Raw genomic sequence first — 20,722 nt, forward strand, 5'->3', positions numbered from 1 at the left:
CTTTTTGCTATTTCGACATTTTTTTAATGAGCTATTTGTGTATGCTTAATGTTAAATCTGTCCAAGGTCCTCAGCACAGAGGACAGCCAGAACAAGAGGAGTGAATGTTTGAGCTTGATGTTGCAGTATCAGCTGCAATGGATTTGGCAAAGGACCCAGTGATGTATGACTGAAAACACTCAAGGCTTAGTTGTGGCTTCTTTTAGCTAAAGCATTGCTTATAAATGACTAATAAGTAGGACGCTTTTTTGGCACTTTTACTGTAACACCAGAGATCTCTTGCCATTTATAAGCTTGTGTTGGAAAAAGAGTTGTGTGTTTTATTTTTCCTGTAGTAAATCTTGTAGATAAGGCTAGTGAGTGGAAAGTCCCTGAAATGGAATGTTGTTAACAGATTTCTTCTTTGAAAAGAAGAATAACATATAATCCTTTGTTTTCTGTCTAAATCTGAGGTTTTGTTTTACTGTTTGATTCTGTAGATCATGTTCAGCAAGAAGATGTGTCTGGAGCACGATGAGAAGCTGGTATCGTATCTCTCCATGCTCCGAGATATCGAGATGAGAATCAAACGGGTGCAGCCGGCGGAGCAGAATTTGGCAGCCCTGCATGACCTGCTGCAGCAGGCGGAGGTGAGAGAGGCTGGGCCAGGCTTGGCTGGCGTTAGGCAGGACAGAGCTCGTCCCTCCTCTCCCCAGCTTCATGTACAGCCCTTGCACCTCCTCCCTGCTTCTGGGAGCCAGCCAGGGAGGTTAGTCTCAGGTTTAACAGGCATTTGTATGCAAGCCCCATCCCTCCCCGCTCTGGCACTGCCTCTGGCTCACCTTCTTCTCCCTGCTTAGACAATAACCTAAGCTTGGCTGAAATGAGTTTTACAGCCTGGAGAAAGACAGGCGAGTGCTGGCAGCTGAGTGGGGCTGGAGGATAGCAATGAATCTTTCTAGCAGATAGATGCAGTGTTTGGAACTGGGTCTCCAAAACCTTTCCTCAGTATTGGCAGCGGGAAGATGAAGTCACTGTATCTTAGACATAACGATGCTGTCTTGCCTCAGGCTCTGGGCGCTGAGCTGCAGGAGCTGAGCTTCTCAGTGAATCAGGAGTTGGACGCCGTGAAGTGGATTGTGGCCAACCCCCCCGAAGAAGTCCCTGAGCAATTACTGAAGGCTTTGGAGAAGGATGCCAAGAACCTCCAGAAGTCTCTGAGCTCTGCGAGTGATGTGCTGGAGTCCCGGCTGCAAAACCTTCGCGGGGCAGCAGAAACCAAAAAGGTAGAGCTGGCAATTGCCTCTGCTGCCTGCTGCCCCACTAGCATCCCAAAGCTCCTTCCCTGGAGCACTCTGCTCCTTCTTTAAATGATGCATTTCTGGTTTTAAGGCTAAAATCCTGGCACATCACGAGACTCTCCAGGGCAAACTCCAGGAGCTACTGAGCTGGGTCTCTGGCACTGCAGAGTCGCTGGACGGCAGCGATTACCACCACGCGACCGATGCGAACAGCTTGAGTCGCTGCCTCCAGCACTACAAGGTAACCATGGCAATGCCCCTAATCCTTCTGGCTGATGAAGTTGCTGTCCTCTGTGCAGAGGAGAAGCTTTTAATCCCGCTTCCCTCCTGGAGCCTTGGTGGGTTTGCCCTTATCCTTTGTTGCAGGAGGAGCAACAATATTGTACTTGCTCCAAAGTCATTAATTTCCACAATATACAAACCATCTGCTTTGGCTGTTTGGGGAACATGCTCAAATGCAGGTGTGTGGTGCGGGCTGACAGACTGGGAGGGATTCCCGTCAGGCTTTGCGATGTTGAGGAGAGAGCTGCTTCCCCTGTGGGGGCTCTGAGAGCCCCCTCCATCGCACCTGCCCCAATCTCCATCGACTGTACGAGGAGCCCAGGCTTCCCTCCACATTTATTCATCTTTTAGCGATAGCTCTCAAGATTTGGTCAGTTCAGCATCTCCTGTTTGCTGGTAACACCTTGGTGTTGAAGTCGGGGGATCGAAGGCTTTGAGAGCTGATGGTGGCACACGGAGTCACCATGGACTGGACAGGGCTGCTGGCAGCTCCAGGTCTGGGTCGTCTTCAGACCCGAGGGCAGCCCTACCCGCACGGTCCAAGCAACCTCTTGACGAGGTGCTGGAGGCCTGGTGCAGAGGAGCGCCGGAAGATTGCTGCAGTGAGATGCTGTCACCTCGATGCTGAGTGTGCTTTTGGGAGCATTTGGAGTTTCTGGAATATATTGTTCTTTTTTTTTGGGTGCACACCGCTGCCTGTCCGTGTGTCTCATCTGAAGCTGGCAGTGCAGGAAAGCTTATTTTGCCTGACAGGTCTTTTCTCTCCCATTCAGGAGCTGAAAGAGCCCCTTGCTGACACGAAGTCTCAGCTCGACGCCACTGCCTTTGACATCCAGTTCCTTATCTCGGAGCACGCCCAGGACTTAACCCCTCAGCAGAGCAGGCAGCTGCTGAGGCTGCTCAATGAGCTGCAGAAGGCTTTTCGGGACCTGTCGGAGCGTGTGACAGCTCAGGTGGAGGTCCTGCAGGTCTGTCTCCAGCAAGTGGAGCAGACGGATCAGGTGAAGGTTGTGAGACATCTGCTTCCTGGCTGCAGTTTGCTCGCTGAAGCGCTTCCCGGCCACAAGAACGTGCGCCGAGACACCTCGTATTTGGGATTTCATATGCATGCCACTCACAGTTTATGACTTCTCATTGCACATCATGAGCTTCCTCTAAAGTCTTTCTTCTTCCTACCACGTAACTCCCAGGCGGAAAGTCGCTTTCCTCCCAAAAGATGGAGCCCTGCCGAGGTGTGGGTAGCACAGGCGGGCAGTCCTCTGCTAGACATCAAGTTGCTTTGGGCTGGGTGGAATAATCCCCGGTCTCTGTAACCCCACCAGAAAATCCCTGTGCAGAGGGGCCACCACAGACACCTGGCAGTTTTAATGTCTTATTTCCACTGCACAGGTCGGGTATTGCTGTCCTAGAGAAACAGCTGATGATGTATCAAGGCAGCAGGCAGCTGCAAAAGCAAGTCCTCAGGTCTCTGCTGCATTGCTGCAGCACCCGTCACTGCATGGATCCTCTTATTCAAGACAGGATTAGTGTGGTTTTTATTAACAATTGCTCCTGTAACTCTTGCCTGTCCTCTCTGGAGTGTGTGTGTATATTAACCAGTTTGCTTTGCTTTTTCAGATTCAGTGTGCGCCCATCCTAACCCAGGAAGAACTCGCTTTGCAGCTGAAGAGCTCTTAAGAAGGCTCTTTCAATTTGCTTCTGTTGTTTATCTTATGACTGGGAGAAACAAGCGCAGTGTTTTGCACAAGTTTGTACATCACCTTGCTGAAATGCCCAGTGAAACTCAAAAACCTTTATCTCCCCTGGGAAAGGGGAACAGAAACGTTGCAGGGACTCTCAGGTCACATCATGCTCAATTGCTCAAACAGGCGCTTCTGTATTGTGCTCTGGCAGCAAAACGGAGGAGCTGGATCAGCTACAGAAACGCTTTCTCTCTCCTGGGCTCCCTCTCCAACCCCAGGATCAAAAACCCAGCCTACTTGGGTTGCGTGGGGCTCCACAGTGGTGCTGCCTGACCTCAGGTTGTTGTTACCTCTCGTTAGATGAGTTTCTGCTGCAGTTTTAATGTTTGTAAGGTTGAATGGAAAAAGCACAGAAACTTCTGGTTGAGCTCTCCCGAGAAAGGAGTGCGTGACCTGGAGCGTGGCTCCACGTGGAGCTGAACGGGCTTCTCAAAGAGCAGATTGAGAGAAACCTGCTCGAATGGTGCAGAGGTAGAGTGAGCAGCTCCTGCTCGGCAGGGACTCAGCACCTCGGCCCCGTTCCTGCAGCGTGCGAGCCTGAGAGGGAGAGGGAGCACATGGAGAGCTGCAGAAGCCGTTTTCTGTGCTGCATCCTCGTCTTCCGAAGATGCTCCAGCTGTAACCTCTCACCTTGCCTTTCAGCGATGTGCGTGACCAGAGGTGCAGCACCGGTACTAACTGTCCCCTCTCCTCTTCCCTCTGCCCGCAGACCCTGCAGGAGCAGCAGGCAGCCCGGGCGCAGAGCCTGGCCGAGCTGAGCCGCTGGCTGTGCCAGGCAGAGGACACGCTGGCAGAGCAGCAGAGAGCAGCCAGTGAAGGGGACCTGTCCACCTTGCAACAGAGGCAAAGCGATGTTAAGGTCAGTGCTTTAAAAAACGGGGGTCAGCAGAGAGGCTCAGCGCTGCCTCGGGAGCGCGCGGAGCCTTACGGCGTTGTCTACCTAGGAGTTGCAGAGGAACATGCACACCCGAGCCGCCTCCTTCGCCAGCGTCCTGAAAAGCACAGAGGAGTTTTTGGAGGAGAACAAGGCAAAGATGGAGCCCGGAGAGCTGGCAGCACTGCAAGAGAAGCTCCAGCATGCCAAAGAGCAGTACCGGTCCCTGCAGGAGAGGACGGAGTTGGCCCAGAAGGAGCTGGAGAGTGCTGTGACTGCTGCGGTGCAGCAGGAGACCGAAAAGGTAACGTGCAAAGAGCTGTAGCCCCTGGGCTCTGCTTGAGGTGGACGGTGAGGTCCAGTTGGTGCAATGAGGTTTATTCGGGGTCCTGGTGGTTATCTGCGTGATGCAGCGTAAAGCAATTTGCTGTTCCTTCCTGCCTGTCCCCCATGCGAGATGCCCCCCAGGCATTTCTCTCGTGAAATGCCTTGAGAGCTGCAGCCACAGATGAGCTGGTTGTGGAGGAAATGGGGGAGTAAAAGGCACCTTGCTCTGCCTTTGGGCTGACCTTTAGTGGGAGCGTGAGCATCGGGCATCTCCACGCGCTGGCACTGAGAGCAATGCTCACGCCTGCGTGCGTGGAGCTGCAGCCCTTTGGGGTGGGAACTCTGGGTTGTATCAGGGTGAGAAATGCAACGTAGCAGAGAGGCTGAGTTTATTCACAGCTTCTTTGCACCTTCCCCACTTCCAGAGAGTCACGAAGTGTTTTGGATGTCTGTGAGTGTCTCAAGCATTTACTGTGGCTGGAAAACCGTTTGGGGTTTTTCTTCTGTTGATTTTTGTCTCCCTCCCCCATGCAGCAGCTTGCTGAACACGCATAAAACGGGTCATTCTTATCTGGAGCCTTTGTGCTTTCAGGTGAAAGCTGCCAAAGAGCTGGAGGAGAACAGCAATAAGATCGATTCCCTTTTGAACTGGGTGGCATCACTGGAGCAGAAGGGAGGGCTCCTGGAGTACAGACCACATCCCATCGAGCAAGCGCCAGGGGTGCAAGTGGGGACAGGCACTCAGGACGTCCCCGATGGCCACGTCGTGGGAGCAGACAGCGCTGCCGAGAGCCTGGACGAGCAGTACGAGAGGCTGAAGGTCAGGACCAACACCTCGTCCCTCTCAAAGCTTTCTCTCCGACACGCTGACCCTGCCTCCGGCTGCTGATGTAGCTGGGAGCAGGACAGGGTATTAGATGGGTCTGGCCTCTGAAACATGTGTTCAGGGTGATTTTTCCATATGGGAGTCTTGGGAAGTCCCTGCCTGGCTTCCTGAAGGACGTGCACTCTGTGTTGGTGGGTGGGTGCCATGGCAGGGTGCAATCAGGGTAACGAGAGAAGGTGCCCATCGTGGTCAGAGAAGGGGCTACTCTCCTGCGCGCAGAGCACCTGCCTGCGTCCCAGCCTTGGGGTGCTCCCCCACCTTGTTAGTGCTGTAGGAGGGTGCGCAGGCTCAGTCACACGTGTGGCCTCGCTGCACCCGCTGGATGCCGGTGGGCAGAGACCCTCGGTCGCAAGCGTCACCTTTGCTCGCCGGCATCTTTCAGGCCCAGCACCAGGAGCTGCTGTCCCAGCAGCAGGACGTCATCCTGGCCACGCAGTCGGCGCAGGCTTTCCTGGACAAGCACGGCCACAGCCTGGCTGGGGAGGAGCGGGACCGGCTCCAGAGCCGGCTGGCAGAGCTGAAGGACCAGTATGCGGCTTCCCTCTCGCAATCAGAAACGCAGCTGAAGCAAGTGCAAGTCCTGCGGGACGAGCTGCAGAAGTTCTTGCGGGATCACGGGGAGTTCGAGGCTTGGCTGAAGCAAGCAGAGCAGGATCTGGAGGGGATGTACAAGGGGGACAGCGACCCCACGGCCCTCCGGCAGCTGCTCCTGCGGCAGGGGAGCTTCTCAGAAGACGTGATCTCCCACAAAGGCGACCTGCGGTTTGTTACCATGTCAGGGCAGAAGGTGCTGGATGTGGAGGGAGCTGCTGGGGATGCAGGGTCCCAGCCGCTGATGTCCGGGAGTGTGGTCAAGAGCAAGCTGGAAGATGCAACACAGCGATACACCACGCTACACTCCAAGGTACGGGAAGGGCTTTGCGAGGCTGGGAGTTGAACCCTGGATGCTGTTTTCCTGCTGTGCATGTAGAACAAGCAGGAATGGCAGAGGGATGTTTCTCTTGAGTGTCTCGCTGGATTTCTAGAACATACATAGATTGTAGAACAAGGACTGTCTTCTTCAGGGCTTGGGCAGTCTTGGTGTTGGTCTGCACTTGCCTCCTGTAATTCCTTTAACATATACGGCAAGATTGGTTTTTTAATTGTTTTTTTCTTTCTTGATGATTTCTGTGCATTTTCCACTGGTGCCCAGGTTGCTCTGTGCTTGCGTTCATCCTCCCGTTATGTCTTGTTGCTCCTTTGCAGTGCACCAAGCTTGGCTCCCACCTGAACACCTTGCTGGATCACTACCAGCAGTTCCAGGAGGTGGCAGAGTCTCTCAGGACATGGCTGCAGGAGAGTGAAACTGCCGTTGGGAAACTGCTCTCCGAGACGGTTTCTTCAGATCCAGCTGTTCTGCAAAAGCAGCTCGCCAGCACTAAGGTACGGATGGTGTCCTTGGGTGATCTCCTGGGGCAGAGCTGGAGCCTGTATGGGAATTTGGCTGCTGCTCTGAGCAGCGAGGAGCAGGAAAGAGACTCAACCCGTTCGCTTTTTTAGCTGGTTGAGTGCAAAGATGCACCCGCAGGCTCAGCAGGTCCCGGTGCTGCAGATCAGGTAGAGCCAGACTTTTCTGAGAGGTGCTCAGAGCAATGACAAGGGGCTGCAGTCACAGACTGCCATGGGGGAGATCCTAGTGGGACATGGGGGGATGTTCGTCCCCCATGAGGGTGGCTGGGTGCTGGGACAACCCAGACCCTCTGATCCCACTCTGCCTCCAGCATGGGGTTGGACCTTCCAACCTACATTATTATTTTTCTTAATAATTTTGTGATGGAGAGAACAGGATCCCTCTGCAGGGTTTAAATGGAACCCTGAGCTCCCCGTGGGTGCAGGTCTCTTGCGTGTGACCCACCACTGATTTTGCCTTGTCTTGTGTCAAAGCAGCAGCTGCAGGGAGACCTTGCTGAGCATCAGGTGCCGGTGGAGAAACTCCAGAAAGCAGCTCGGTCCTTGCTGGAGGTACAAGGGGAGCCAGCCCCGGACCACGGACACATTCAGGAAACAACAGGTACAGAGCAAAGCAGCTGCCTGCGTTAGCAGGGATGGTTGGGGAGAGTGTGAAAACAAACCAGGGAGGGAGGAAAGATGAAGTCTCCCATTTTTGGAGGAAGCACACAGCAACGCGTCTTCAGGGCTTGTGTTTGCACGTGGGGAGGGCTGTGATCCAGGTTGGCCGTTTGTGTTGGGTCCCCTGTCTCGCTGCTGGCTTTGAGGATGGGGATTCGTCGTCAGTGAGAGTTTGGCAGGAGCCAAAGGTGATCCTTGCTGCTTTCTGAGCATCAGGCGAGAAGCTCTTTGCCGCTGATTCTCCTTTGCGCTGAACTCTGCAGATGCCATCGTGAACCGCTTCCAGAGCCTCTCCCAGCAGATGGCCGAGCGCTCGGACCTGCTGCAGAAATCCATCGCCCAGTCCCAGAGTGTCCAGGAAAGCCTGGAGAGCCTTCTCCAGTCGGTGGCTGAGATTGAGAAGAACCTGGAGAGAGAGCAGCCAGCTGCGCTCTCCTCTGCCTCCATCCAGGACTCGCTTGCCACGAGTGCGGTAAGACCGGTCCCTGAGCTCCCTCGCCTCAAACATGCCTGTCTGCAGGACCTGAACCATGCAGGCAGTTGCTGGGGATTAGCCACAGTATTCTGAAAGCACAAAAAAAAAACCCCTAAAAAGGGATACGAGCAGAACCTTTACTTAATTTCTTTAAGTCAGGACACAGACCTGTTGAAAGTCTCCTTTCTTCTTTGCTAACCAGTAGGGCTTGGATATCAGGCACCAGGGAAAGGCAGAGCAGGCTGGGGAGATCAGAAAGGAAAGGAAAACTGGGATAGAAAACTATTCTTGCCCGACCCTGGTTGTCTCGAAGCATGCGCTGCCGTTCCCAAGGGCGGCCCAGCCTCTTCATGCCAGTTCAGTTTTGCTCCAGAGCCTTCCTAAAATGGCATCCCTTTCTGTGTCTGCTTACCACAGAAGCTGAAGCAGGACATCGCCAGGCAGAAGAGCTGCCTGGAAGCCACCCGTGAGATGGTGACGCAGTTCATGGAGGCGGCAGACAGCCCCACGGCCTCTGCCCTGCAGGGCAAGCTGGCAGAGGTGACGGAGCATTTCGGCAGGCTGTGCCAGCAGCAGCAGGAGAGGGAGGATGCACTGAAGGGCCTCCTGCCGAAGGTCGAGCAGTACGAGCAGCTCTCGGAGAAGTTGCAGCAGTTCACGGAGAGCAGAGCGCGGATGTTGGCATCTGGGAATCAGCCAGACCGGGACATCGCTCACTTCTCCCAGCACATCCAGGTGAGATGCAGGGGGAGAAGACTCCACCTGCCTTGGGTTTCTGGGACAGGGCCGTTTTGCAGTGATTTCTTCCTGGGGTAACAGGCCCTGGTTTGCTCCCAGGCTGCCAGGATCCACGGGACCTGTGCTGGCTCGTTGCCTGGGGAAGGGAGCGTGGCCGGAGCGGCTCAGGCTGTTTCCAGCCGTGAGAGAAGGGAATGGCATTTCCCTGGAGCCAGGCTGGTGTTCAGAAAGGATCTCTAGCCAGGTTCTTGGGGGCCAGACCAAATATAGCAAGGTTTTACCAATTAAAGACTCCACAGGGTTAATACAGCAAAATGCCTGAGTGCTGGCTGTAAGCACAGTGCAGGATGTGACAAAGCCCTCGGAGATGCCGTGGATCCTGGTGGTCAGTCATGGCTGTACTGCACAGGATTCTTCCCTCTGGCTTCCTACGAGTGCCCTGCTATGGGAAGTGGTTTGGCCACAGCCTCAGAAATGCTCTAAGCTGGCATAAAACCAGACACTTGTGCTGTGGAGGGGGGGGTTGATTTGGCTTGGTCTAGGGCCCCCCGTCCCATTCACTGCGTGGCCTTACACCAGCACTGGGGAAGGTGGGACTCGCTCCTGCAGCTGCTTAAAGTATTTGCTGAGCCGGAGCCGGAGGAGCAGGTGGGACCGAGCCGTGCCCTCCCGTTGAGCGCTGGTGCGATTCGTGGCACTGCCCGCAGAAGGTCTCTCCAGCTCACCAGGACGTGGGGCTGTCCGCTTCATTCCCCCTGCCCAAGTCTGCTGGTGGGGGCATGGTCGACATCGCCCTTTGCTCTTGGCAGGAACTGAATTCGGAGATGAGGCAGCACCAGGAGGACCTGGCTGCCCTGGAGCACCTGGCTGCGGAACTGGGGTCCTGCGGCTTCGCCCCCGGTGCTTCCCAACAGCAGGAGAAGCTGCAGAGCCTGAAGAAAGATTTCCTGCAACTGCAGAAGGTGGCAAAAGAGAGGTGAGTCCCAGGGACCCGGCCGCTCACTGGGGAGGTGAGTTTGGAGGTGGCTTGGTGGTCAGAGCAAGACCCCGTGGAGATCTCCTTTCCACGGGGGGGGCACGAGTGAACTCTTCCTGCCTCCCTCCTCCCACACCCGGAGACGTAAGGCAGCTCGCTCCAGCTGACGTTTTAAAAAAAGCCTTGGCTGGGGGCGTTGTGAAAAATTCCTGGTGCTGCAGAAGCCGGCGTTCGTGCCGTTTCCCGGCGTGTGGGCTGCCACAGCTCCATCCCAGAGCATCTTGCTGGAGGGGAAGCGGGGTGCTGGCAGAGGATCGGGAGCCTGCCCCAGGCGTGCTCTGCGGGAGGTGACAGAGCAGAGCAGCCTGTCCCTAGAGTCCCCCTAAAGTGGGGATAAAGGGGAGCTTTAGCAGCAGCTTGAGCTCAAATCGGTCATGGCAGCTTGAGCAGGGTCGGAGCGACAGCTCGCTTGTGTCCCGGGGTGGGGGGGTCACACCTCCCAGGCTGTATCTCCAAACTCCCTGGTGAATACAGGGAAGGTGACAGGGAAAAGCAGATGAATCTCATAATAATCCCCAGTAATTCAGCACCACGCAGAGAGCTGCCTCCATCCGTTCCTCCGGGATGGGCTGAATAGATGAGAGCCGTGGCCGGGGAGGAGGGGCGGCACAGCCTGGCCTCCCCCGGGCTGCAGCTGGCTGGGACGAGACGGCATGAATGAGCCCTGTCTTCCCGAAAGCTTTGCTTCCCCCGGGACAAAGAACCCGGTGCAGAGCCAGCGCAGGTTGGCGGTGGTGGTCCCGTGGCTGCCGGCTACCGCGGTGGTGCTGGAGTGGCCCCAAAAGTGCCACCGGCTGCAGCTTGTGGGGGGCAGCAGCAGCGAGGGGCAGGCTGCAGCATGCACCCCGCTTTGGCTGGCACTGCGCGCGCTGTTCCTAAGCAACATCGAATAATAATAATAAAAAGAAGGGGTCCTAGAGACACAACTGTGCTACATTCAAGCGGGGGTAATTGCAAGGCAAAGCACGAGCTCTGACTCTCCAAAACCTTTTCACTCTCAGAGAAAAGGATGCATCGTCCTGCCAGGAGCAACTGGACGAATTTTGGAAGCTGGTTGGGGCCGTGAGGAAGTGGCTGAGGGAGAGCGAAGGCAAAATGCCGTCTGCTGAGACCTCCCTGGGCACCCAGGAGCTGCACCAGCGCAGGCAGCAGATCCAGGTGGGCAGAGGGAGCTGGAACTGGAGTGGAAAAGTTGGCAGCTGGTGTGGAAATGCTGGAATGTGGAATAAATCCCAGGAAGCAGAGTCCTGGGAGGTGTTTTATGGTCTCGAGAATCCTGCACTCCCCTGTACTTGCTGGTGGGCTGCAGCCCCTGGTGTGTGTGCATCCAGTGGTCCCTGGCTTGTGGAGAAGGAAGCAGCGCAAAGGTCCTCTTGGGCACTGCCTGGTTTCCCTTCCTTCCCCCTTGCTCTGGGCAGGATTTGGGAGTGGGAGAGCCAAGCACACTCATTTTCGCTGAGTGTTTCCCCTTGCTAGACGTGGAAGGTGGCCTCCTGTCATCCGAGCCCCCGCTCCTCTCCGGCACCGTGATGCTTTAAATCAGGATATGCCGAGGGTTTGACTCAGAGGCAGAGCAGTGTCTGCTGAGTCACCCGCAGCCCTCGCACCCCACGGCACGCCACCGGGCTCCGGCGTGCCACCGGGCTCTGCCAAAAGCTGTGGGGACTGGACTCATGTGAGGCTGGGTTGTGCAGAGAGGAGGGAGGTCCCCAAAACGGTAGGAGAGAGAAAAAGGTTTCCTTCGACAGACCTGCTAGTTAGGGAAGAGCTTTTCACTCTTTGATTTCCCCCCCCCCCCAACAAAAATAAATGCAAAGACACCCACTTTCCTGGTGCAGTCTGCTTGCCCACGTGCCGGTGCGCCCTTTGCCGGTTCCCTGGGTGCCGTGTCCCGGTGCCACCGAGTCACCGCCGAGGTGACGGGTGAGGAAGGGAGGGCTGCGGCCAGGCAAGTGCAGCGTGCAATCCCAGGCTTTGCTTTTGACCAGGATCTCCTAGAGGAGTGGAAGGGGAAGGGGGCCCAGGTGGAGGAGATCGGCCGCAGAGGGACCCTCCTGGAGAACCTGATCGTGGAGATTACGGCCCCCGACACCCCGTCCAAGGCAGGTGAGTTGTAGCCCGCTCTCCCGAGGATGCTTCCTTCCTCGGCACTCTGCTCTCACCACTGCATCTTCTCTGAGCCTACCTCAAGCAAAAAAATGGGGTTATTTCCCCCTTTTAACAAACTTCAGGGGGCCTGTGGTGGTCTGAGTATTGTGGGGCTGAGCCCCGTGGTCGAGTTGCTGGTGCTCGTTGCATTAATGCATCAGACGAGCGCTCGGAGCCCACCAACTTGCCTTAATTTGCTGTAGCATAATGAGCACTGAATTACCCTGCGTTTGCCGTGAGCCCAGCGTGGGGACATGTACCACGGTTCAGATGGAGCTGGGAGCTTCAGGCTGCTGCGGCGTGGGGGTCTGGGCTCTCGGCCCCGCAGGGAGCTCGTGGAGGCGGCTCCTGCTTTCTCTTGGGGATGTGCTTCAGCCTCCTGAGGGCTGGAGTGTTTTAATCAAACTCCGGTATTTGGGTTTCATATCTGGATGAAATTTAAGACTGCAATATTCAGACGTGATTTACTAGTCTCCTTTTTGGCTTCAAGTCTGTGAAGCAATGAGATTATGTCTGGTTCGTTTGGAAACCAACTAAAAGATGTCTTCCAGCTTGTGAGAACAAGTCCCTGGACTCTCATCATTGATGGGCATTTATGGGAATTCGCAGTCTAGATACGTTTGTTAGGGTTAACTTGATGAGCAGTTAAGTGGGAAACCTCCAAGAGAAATGGGGAGAGGCTTGTTGTGGGTGACCCACATGGTCACCCACGTGGGGTGACTGAAACTGCAGCCCCTTACATCCATGAAAGCTTTAAAATGTGTGGTTAGAAACAGAGCGACTTACCCGATAATGTTTCTGATGAATCCCCCTTTGGTTGTGAACGTAGCTGTGATATCTGGTGTCCAAGGAAGGGACACTGGCACATCCTGCATGGAGCCGCTTGGCAAAGAGAGCGTGTCCGTGCACCAAGGCGGATTTAAATAGTTTCATCCCGTAAGAAAAGGAGGATATGGGGGAGTTAATCTCTTCAGGGGAGTTAATCTCTTCAGGGAAGGCATTCAGCAGTCTCACTTGACGTTATAATTCCCAAAATCATGCTCAGGGTAGCAGCTTTCCAGGCGTGGAGAGATGGCCAGTGGTCCCCAGTATTACGGTTCACGCAGGAGCCACGTCCACTCTGGTCTCTGGGTGATGCTGGGAGAGGTGCCCAGCTCCAGACAGCTTCAGCTCTTCTGCTTCTGGTCCAGGGAGGCAGGAGCAGCTCCGGGAAAGCGAGGGGTGCGAGTGTGTTGGGAGGAGGAGAAATAAACGGGACTTCAAATCGAACTAATGCCGATCGTTCGGCACCGAGCCAGCGGGTTCGTCAGCGCCAGGCGGGTGGGCCCGTGGAGATGCCGCGTCTGTGCTTGGTGGCCGGTGTGGTCCGTGTCGTGGAGGGCCGTTCATCGCTTGCTGTCTGCATTCCTAATGCGTCTGTCTTGTCCCTCTGTCTGTCTCCGTCCCCTCTGCTCAGGTGCCGCGCTGCCCGCTCCGGGAGGGTCGGTAGGCAGCGTGAACGGATACCACACGTGCAAAGGTGAGCTCGCTGTCACCGCTGTGCCGGCACGTGCGTGCCGAGGCTGCCTCGCCGTCTCCCTGTGCGTTTTTGTCTGTGCGTTTCCATCCGTGAGAATAGAAACCACAACGTGACACCGTCAGCATCCCGTCGCAAGTGGAATGAGCCTGCCAACAGGCTCGCGAATTCTCAGCCGTGCTGCGCGGTAGCCAGAGCCGTGGGACAGGCAGGCGGTGATGGAGGATGTAGGTCAGGCTGAAGGACGGAGAGGGGCAGCTTTGGGGAGTGACGGCACCCTGACACCCCATCAGGTGGTGTTAAGAGCTGATAAATGGGAGATCGTTTTAAGGCCTGCAATTAAATTTATTGGTTCTAAGGGATTATAACGGCATCCAACCCTTCACTTTGAAGAGCAATTTTAATTATTGCCGGTTATCTGCTGTTAGTTCACCGGTTCAACGAGATAATAGGTTCATAAAAATGGCTTTATATTTTGGTGTCAAATTATTTAACACTGCATTAGCAATGACATTGTGAAAGGGGGGCTCAGCTTGCATCAGTCTCACAAACACGAAGGCATTTGCTTTGTTTGCAAACTGTCAACATGCATACGTGGTGCAACTGGAAGGGCCCCTCTGGCACGAGAGGTGAGGATAATCTGACATTGCTCTGCAGGCAGACGGACGGCAGCACGGCCTCTTGCTCCTCATGCTTGGCTGGCTGTGGGGCTGCCCGGGGCTAGATTAGTACCTGATAGTCCAGGTTAAGATGGGCAACACGGGCAGCGGTCCTCATCTCAGGCTGCTTTTTGGAAACAGATCTGACCGAGATCCAGTGCGATGTGTCGGACGTGACCCAGCAGTACCAGGGCCTTGGTGCGGCGCTGCGGGAACGGCAGCAGCAGCTCTCGGCTATGCTGGAGAAGATGCAAGAAGTGCAGGAGGAGGCCAGCTCGATGCTGAAGTGGCTGGAGTCGAAGGAACGAACGCTGTCGGAGCTGGACGCCTCCTCCTCGCCCACCAAGACGGAGACGATGAGAGCCCAGGCTGAGCACAACAAGGTAACTTCCAGAGCAAAAAATGGGGATCAGAGCATCTCCTCCCAAAGGATCTTGGAGATGTGCTTTATTGCAGCAGGACTAGAAGGATTAGCAACGAGGATCTGCCCTGGGTTAAAGAAGGGCTTTCCCCAGAAGGGATCACAGGCAGGTCCGTGGAGCAGGAGCCCACGCACCGTGCTCGACTTCTTTGCTTTTAGACCTGTTGCTTTCAGGCATTTGGCTCACGGGAAAGGACCTTATCTGTAGCCCTTGCTGCTGGGTCACTCCAGCTTCTCCTGGAAAGCAATTCCCAGCCTTTCCCTGCTCGTGGAGCCAAGTTAGCTCACGATATTGCTAAAAAAATGAAGTGATTTCATTAAAGAGCAAAGAACAGAAACTGTCCAACTCCAGCTTGTAGCTGCTGCTTCGTTCCTACTCGGTGATTTCATTCTTTTGCCCTGTATCTGAAGAAGTTCAAATGATTATTTTCCAGGCATTTCTGGCTGAATTGGAACAAAACTCAGGGAAGATCCAGAAGGTAAAGGAAGAACTTTCTGGCTTGCTGGAGAAATATCCAGATTCTCCAGAAGCAGCGAACTGGAAGAAGATGCAGGAAGACCTGAGTAAGTGCCTGAAGCACTTAGTGAGGCTTCTGTCTTGAAACATCACATTAGAAGCGGTTCAGGGTTGCAGGGCGATTCCAAAGTCACAGCAGAGCAGAGTCGCTTCTAATTAAAATTCAGTAAATAGCAAACTTATCTCCAAGCTGTCTGGTGTACGAGGTGTTCCTGAGACGAGCACTGTCGTGATTAATGAAATCTCTATGATGGATGTGTATTTTAAAGACTTGCCTCCTTAAATTACTTCTTTTAAAAAAAAAAAAAAAAAGAAAGAAAGAAAAATAAGGCATTAGGGACATGGGTTGATTATTTTGATTAAAAGCTTCACTGCTTGATATAAAATTCTAGTCATTAGTAAGGCTATCCTAGGTAATCAAATGTTGACTAAACAAGACTGTGTATTTAAAAAGAAGCCCAGAGATTCTCTTCTTTGAAATAGCAGGAACGCTTTTATGGAGTTCTCTGTCCAGGAGATCTGAATGTGCTGTGTGAGGACTGGTACACATGAGAGTATCCTCATTTATCGAGCCAGGGATGTGAGATGGCTCACCTAAGGTCAGACCAGCTCGTGGCAGTAGTGACTAGAGCGCAGAAATCCTGCTTGCAAGGTTTTTTTCCTATGAGCTTCAAGACCACGTAGCCATTAGAAACGGGTAACGGCTTATTAGATGGAGAGTAAATAGAACCACACTAGTTTTATTGAAAAGCTGAGGAGGTTTCCCATCGGGGAAGCCATGGGGAGGGTAAAGAACCTTCTCGATGGAGGGGTGGGCTGGCTGGGAGCACGACCGCTGCCAACACAGCCGGTGCTTCAGATTGCAGGTGGGAAAGAGCCAGCCAGGCGACAGCCGAGCGGCAGCAGAAGCTGGAGGAGTCGGTGAACCAGCTGGCCAGCTTCCAGGCTGCCGAAGCCCAGCTGCGCCCTTGGCTCATGGAGAAGGAGCTGATGATGAGCGTGCTGGGACCCCTCTCCATCGACCCGAACATGCTGAACGCACAGAAGCAGCAGGTCCAGGTGAGCTGGGAGCTGCGTACGCATCTCCACGGTGGGTTCGGGTCAAGGAGGGGAGGGTGTCTCATCCAGTATGTGAGGTGGAAGATTGCACTCTGAGTTATTTGTCTCGCAAGCGCTCTGCCATGCGTGTGTTGGGAGACCTCATGGCTCCTCTCCCAAGTCCTCCAAACCCTGCCGAGCGCAAACTACTGTGAATAACTTGAAACGGGTGCAGTGCTCGAGCTCCCTTCCCCGCACTGGATTGACTCATCAGTGAATCACTTGGCCCCTCTTGGAGAGTGAAATTGCTTTAAACAAGACCTGTGCTGATGCTCTGCAGGACTTGCTAATGCTGCCCCTCCGCCTGGCAGCCTGCCCTTTCCGTACCTCCTGCTTCCAAATCCTAACATGTCCGTAACCGGCCACACCATAAAATAAAATGCCCCAGTTAACATAATTAGACTTCCTTCTCATCTAACCGGTTTATGTTATATTACACAGCAGTAGGACAAATAAGAGAGCGAGCAGAGTACTGGAGTCGCAGACCCCTCCCAGCTTTTTAAGTTGCAAGGTCACAGTAAATTGTGGTCTACCCAGCACAATCGCCAGCCCAGCCCAGGGCTCGTTCCTGCTGATTCCGTGGGTTGGATAAAGCCCCTAGAGGTCTGGTTCGTTTTGACTGTGTGTACTCGGAGCTGTCAGTTTTCTGCAAACACTTTCATGTTATTTCTGTTGCAGTTTATGCTGAAGGAATTTGAAGCTCGCAGACAGCAGCATGAGCAGCTCAACCAGGCAGCTCAGAGCATCTTGACTGGCCCTGGAGATGTTTCTCCATCCACTAACCAGGTGCGGGAAGAGCTCCAAGGGGTTAATCAGAAATGGTCCGAGCTAATGGAACGCCTCAACTCCCGCTCCAGCCAAATTGACCAAGCCATAGTAAAGAGCACCCAGTACCAGGAGCTGCTCCAGGGCCTCTCCGAGAAGGTGAAGGCGGTTGGGCAGCGCCTGAGCAGCCAGTCTGCCGTCAGCACGCAGCCCGATGCCGTGAAACAGCAGCTGGAGGAAACCAGTGAGATCCGCTCGGACCTGGAGCAGCTGGAAGAGGAGATAGCAGAGGCTCAGACCCTCTGTGATGACCTCTCTGTCCTCATCGGGGAGCAGTATCTCAAAGATGAGTTAAGGAAACGTCTGGAGACGGTGGCTCTTCCTCTCAAAGGGCTGGAAGACCTGGCAGGTGAGACAGAGCGGAGAAGTTGCTTAAGAGATGTTGGGATGTCGAACTCCACCCCTGCTTTTTGCCAAAGGGCACTACCATCACTGGGTTTCTAAGAATAATAGGGGAAGCACCATTTATCATTTTTTAGGGCGCTTCATGGGTGTTTTGTGTGGGACTAAGCACAGGAGAGTTCAAACTCCAGACATACCCGAGCCTGGAGAGTGAGCAGAGGTGTTGAGTCCCACTGATGTGGCTCTTCCAACAAGCTGCCTGGCTTGCAGCAGTGTGGCATGTGCTGTGCTTGGGAAAAAAAATGGTTCCTAAATTCAGAATGGGGCATGGAGAAGACCCAGTGGCCACCCTGTAGTCTTGGGATGCCTCTTCTGGTTTCTAAGAGGTTGCATTTAGAGACTGGTCAGGAGAACTGAGACTACCGTGTTATCATTGCCTGTTACTACTTAAGAAATTTATGAATCAGTGAGCAAAAAGGCTAGTGATGCAATGGAAAACTCCTTCCTGTTAATCAAAACACAGTTGGTGCATCTGAGATGATTTAAATAATTGCACTTTGCTTATTTGATTTCAGCTTAATTGTCGCGTTCTAATCTTATTTCCATTTCAGCCGACCGGATGAACCGACTGCAGACTGCACTTGCAAGTTCCCAGCAGTTCCAGCATATGTTTGATGAACTCAGGACCTGGCTAGATGACAAACTGTGCCAGCAAGCTCAGAGCCAACCTATTTCTGCTAAACTGGAGAGGCTACAGAGCCAAATTCAAGAACAAGAAGAGTTCCAGAAGAGCCTTAACCAACACAGCGGCTCCTATGAGATGATTGTAGCCGAGGGCGAATCTTTGCTGCTTTCTGTCCAGCCTGGGGAGGAGAAGACCACTCTGCAAAACCAGTTGGTCAGCCTCAAAACACACTGGGAAGAGCTCAGCAAACAGGCTGCTGATAGACACTCTAAGCTCAAGGACTGTTTGCAGAAAGCTCAGAAGTACCAACGGCACACGGAGGACCTCCTGCCTTGGGTGGAGGACTGCAAGGCAAAGATGTCAGAGCTAGAAGTAACTCTGGATCCAGTGCAGCTGGAGGCGACTCTTCTGAGATCGAAGGCTATGCTGAGTGACGTGGAGAAGCGTCGCTCCTTGCTGGAGATGCTGAACAGCGCTGCCGACATCCTGATCGATGCTTCTCAAACCGATGAGGATGACATTCGGGATGAGAAGGCTGGGATCAATCAGAAGATGGATGCCATCACAGAAGAGCTGCAAGCCAAGACTGGCTCCATTGAAGAAATGTCACAGAGGCTCAAGGAGTTTCAAGAGAGCTTCAAGAACATTGAGAAGAAGCTGGAAGGGGCGAAGCACCAGCTGGAGATCTACGATGCGCTAGGGCCGCAAGCCTGCAGCAACAAGAATTTGGAGAAGCTCAGGGCACAGCAGGAGGTGCTGCAGGCCCTGGAGCCACAAGTGGATTATCTGAAAAACTTCACTCAAGGTCTAGTAGAAGATGCCCCAGATGGGTCCGACTGTTCCCAGCTCTTAAGCCAAGCTGAGGTGGCTCAGCAGGACTTCAAAGCTGTGAAGCAGAAAGTAAATGACTGCTGTATGCTCATGGAAAACAAGCTTGAAGGGATCGGCCAATTCAATAACCGGGTCAGGGAGATGTTCTCTCAACTGGCGGATCTCGATGATGAGCTAGACAGCATGGGCCCCATCGGGAGAGATTCTGACAGCCTTCAGTCCCAAGCAGAGGACGTTCGCACGTTCCTGGGTAAACTCCACAGGCTGAAGTCTGACATTGAAGCTTCTGAAAGTGAATGTAAGAAGATGCTGGAGGACGAAGGGAGCCCCGATTTATTAGGACTGAAACGTGAATTGGAGACTCTGAATAAACAGTGCAGCAAACTGACAGAGAGAGGCAAGAACCGTCAGGAGCAGGTAGAAACGACACTGTCTCGTGTCGAGGACTTTTACAGCAGGCTGAAGGAGCTGACCCACATGACAACCGCGGCGGAGGAGAACGAGGCGTTGCAGTGGGTGGTGGGAACAGAGGTGGAAACCATCAACCAACAGCTGGCAGACTTCAAAGTAAGTTTTTATGCTGTAACACTTCTTAAGTGGTATTTGGTGTTTGAAGGTCTGTTTAGTGTTGTGGTCTTTTGTGTAGGACCTCTGGTCTTCAGGCTATCGTGGTTTTGTTGTTTGTTGCTATAATGTCACTGTTTTTGGTGTGGTAAAATATCCTTGCTCTGGAGAATATAAGATCAACTGCTCGGCTTGATAGTCTGTGGTGAAAAGGTGCAGAAAGATTTTGTGATTGGGAGGAAAAAAACTTCTCCCGGTTCTCGTTGTGATGTGTAATGTTGGCGTGCTAGTACCTCGTGGGTTTGTAGAGGTGGTTGGTATTTAGGTTTTGGGGGAGGGAGAGAAGTTTTTGAGTCCGTCTGAACTGTAAGTTGGCATCATCTGAGAGTCGAGTCCAGATCGGATCATCCTGCAGGTCTTTCTACCCGGCCCACCATTCCTGCTTGTTGTTCACTTCATCTGAGCCACATATTGCATCCATTTTGGGGTCTTTGAGTACAAATAAAGGCACAGATAAGCTGTGGGACAAGGGATACACACAGGGAATAAAACCAAAGCAAAGTTTTTCTGTGGGCTGTTCATGTTTCCAGCGAACAACTGATGGAGACCTTCAAGGCTCGCATGAAATGCTGAGAGAGGAAAGAGTTGGAGTGTGTTTGATTATTTTTTTTTATACAGTATTATGGTGTTGGGTCACGCTGTTACACTACATTAATTATATTAATACTGCTTAGAAATTCTCTTGCTGTGAAACTTCTATTACTGATGTGCTCGGTAGCTGATGATTGGGCTGATTTACATCTGGCTGCTCGTTTCCTGGTGTTAATGGGGGGTAGGAGGGGGAAACGTTTTTACAGCCATTTACTTTTCATCTCATGGCTAATTGATCCCGTTCCACCACTTAATAGCTCTGTGAAACCTTCACCAGGACAAGGTATTTCTGTTTTGGGGGTTGCCTATCCAAAAAAAGAGCTTGGAAGTGTTACTTACGGGGCAAACTCAAACTCATCTGATTGCATTGCTGTTAATTCTTGTGTTGGGCAGTGTTTTGCATTGAGCTTATACTGATGGGAGGGATTTAACTTCATCATTAAACGCCACACAGTCGCTTGGAACAAATCTATCCAAAAAGGAGTTTCTAGTCCAATTTCACTGGACTTTTTCACTTAAAACCAGTGAAACTTTCCTGCAGAGCAAGGGATTATTCTCGGCTGGCGAGCGGGGCTGGCAGGCGCAGCTTAACCCATCGTAGTGCTTGCAAATGGTCTATATCTCAGTGACCTTGAGGATGACCCTTTAAGACAACGGTGGCCTGGGCTGCATGAGCCGAGGGTGCTTTGGAGGGTGACACGTCCTTACCAGGAGTC

General features: G+C 53.3%; 1 protein-coding gene across 32 annotated transcripts in view; it reads left to right on the top strand.

Moving 5' to 3' along the window:
* Positions 1-20,722, top strand: part of MACF1 (microtubule actin crosslinking factor 1) — a 147,007-nt gene that overhangs the window by 73,644 nt on the left and 52,641 nt on the right. For 16 of the 32 annotated variants that reach the window (XM_052810696.1, XM_052810719.1, XM_052810720.1 and 13 more), the window contains 21 exons: positions 480-629; positions 1,050-1,265; positions 1,372-1,521; positions 2,336-2,569; positions 4,014-4,163; positions 4,249-4,482; positions 5,098-5,325; positions 5,774-6,295; positions 6,637-6,813; positions 7,315-7,441; positions 7,764-7,972; positions 8,393-8,710; positions 9,523-9,689; positions 10,751-10,907; positions 11,738-11,855; positions 13,354-13,416; positions 14,214-14,455; positions 14,928-15,057; positions 15,870-16,069; positions 16,787-17,282; positions 17,887-19,358. In XM_052810696.1, the coding sequence (XP_052666656.1) occupies positions 480-629; positions 1,050-1,265; positions 1,372-1,521; positions 2,336-2,569; positions 4,014-4,163; positions 4,249-4,482; positions 5,098-5,325; positions 5,774-6,295; positions 6,637-6,813; positions 7,315-7,441; positions 7,764-7,972; positions 8,393-8,710; positions 9,523-9,689; positions 10,751-10,907; positions 11,738-11,855; positions 13,354-13,416; positions 14,214-14,455; positions 14,928-15,057; positions 15,870-16,069; positions 16,787-17,282; positions 17,887-19,358 (5,760 nt within the window). The remainder of the gene's footprint in view (positions 1-479; positions 630-1,049; positions 1,266-1,371; positions 1,522-2,335; positions 2,570-4,013; positions 4,164-4,248; positions 4,483-5,097; positions 5,326-5,773; positions 6,296-6,636; positions 6,814-7,314; positions 7,442-7,763; positions 7,973-8,392; positions 8,711-9,522; positions 9,690-10,750; positions 10,908-11,737; positions 11,856-13,353; positions 13,417-14,213; positions 14,456-14,927; positions 15,058-15,869; positions 16,070-16,786; positions 17,283-17,886; positions 19,359-20,722) is intronic. The other 16 variants (XM_052810716.1, XM_052810717.1, XM_052810706.1 and 13 more) reach the window with 6 other exon arrangements.

Source organism: Harpia harpyja, chromosome 16 (genome assembly GCF_026419915.1).
Source record: "Harpia harpyja isolate bHarHar1 chromosome 16, bHarHar1 primary haplotype, whole genome shotgun sequence".
Classification (NCBI taxonomy): Eukaryota; Metazoa; Chordata; class Aves; order Accipitriformes; family Accipitridae; genus Harpia; species Harpia harpyja.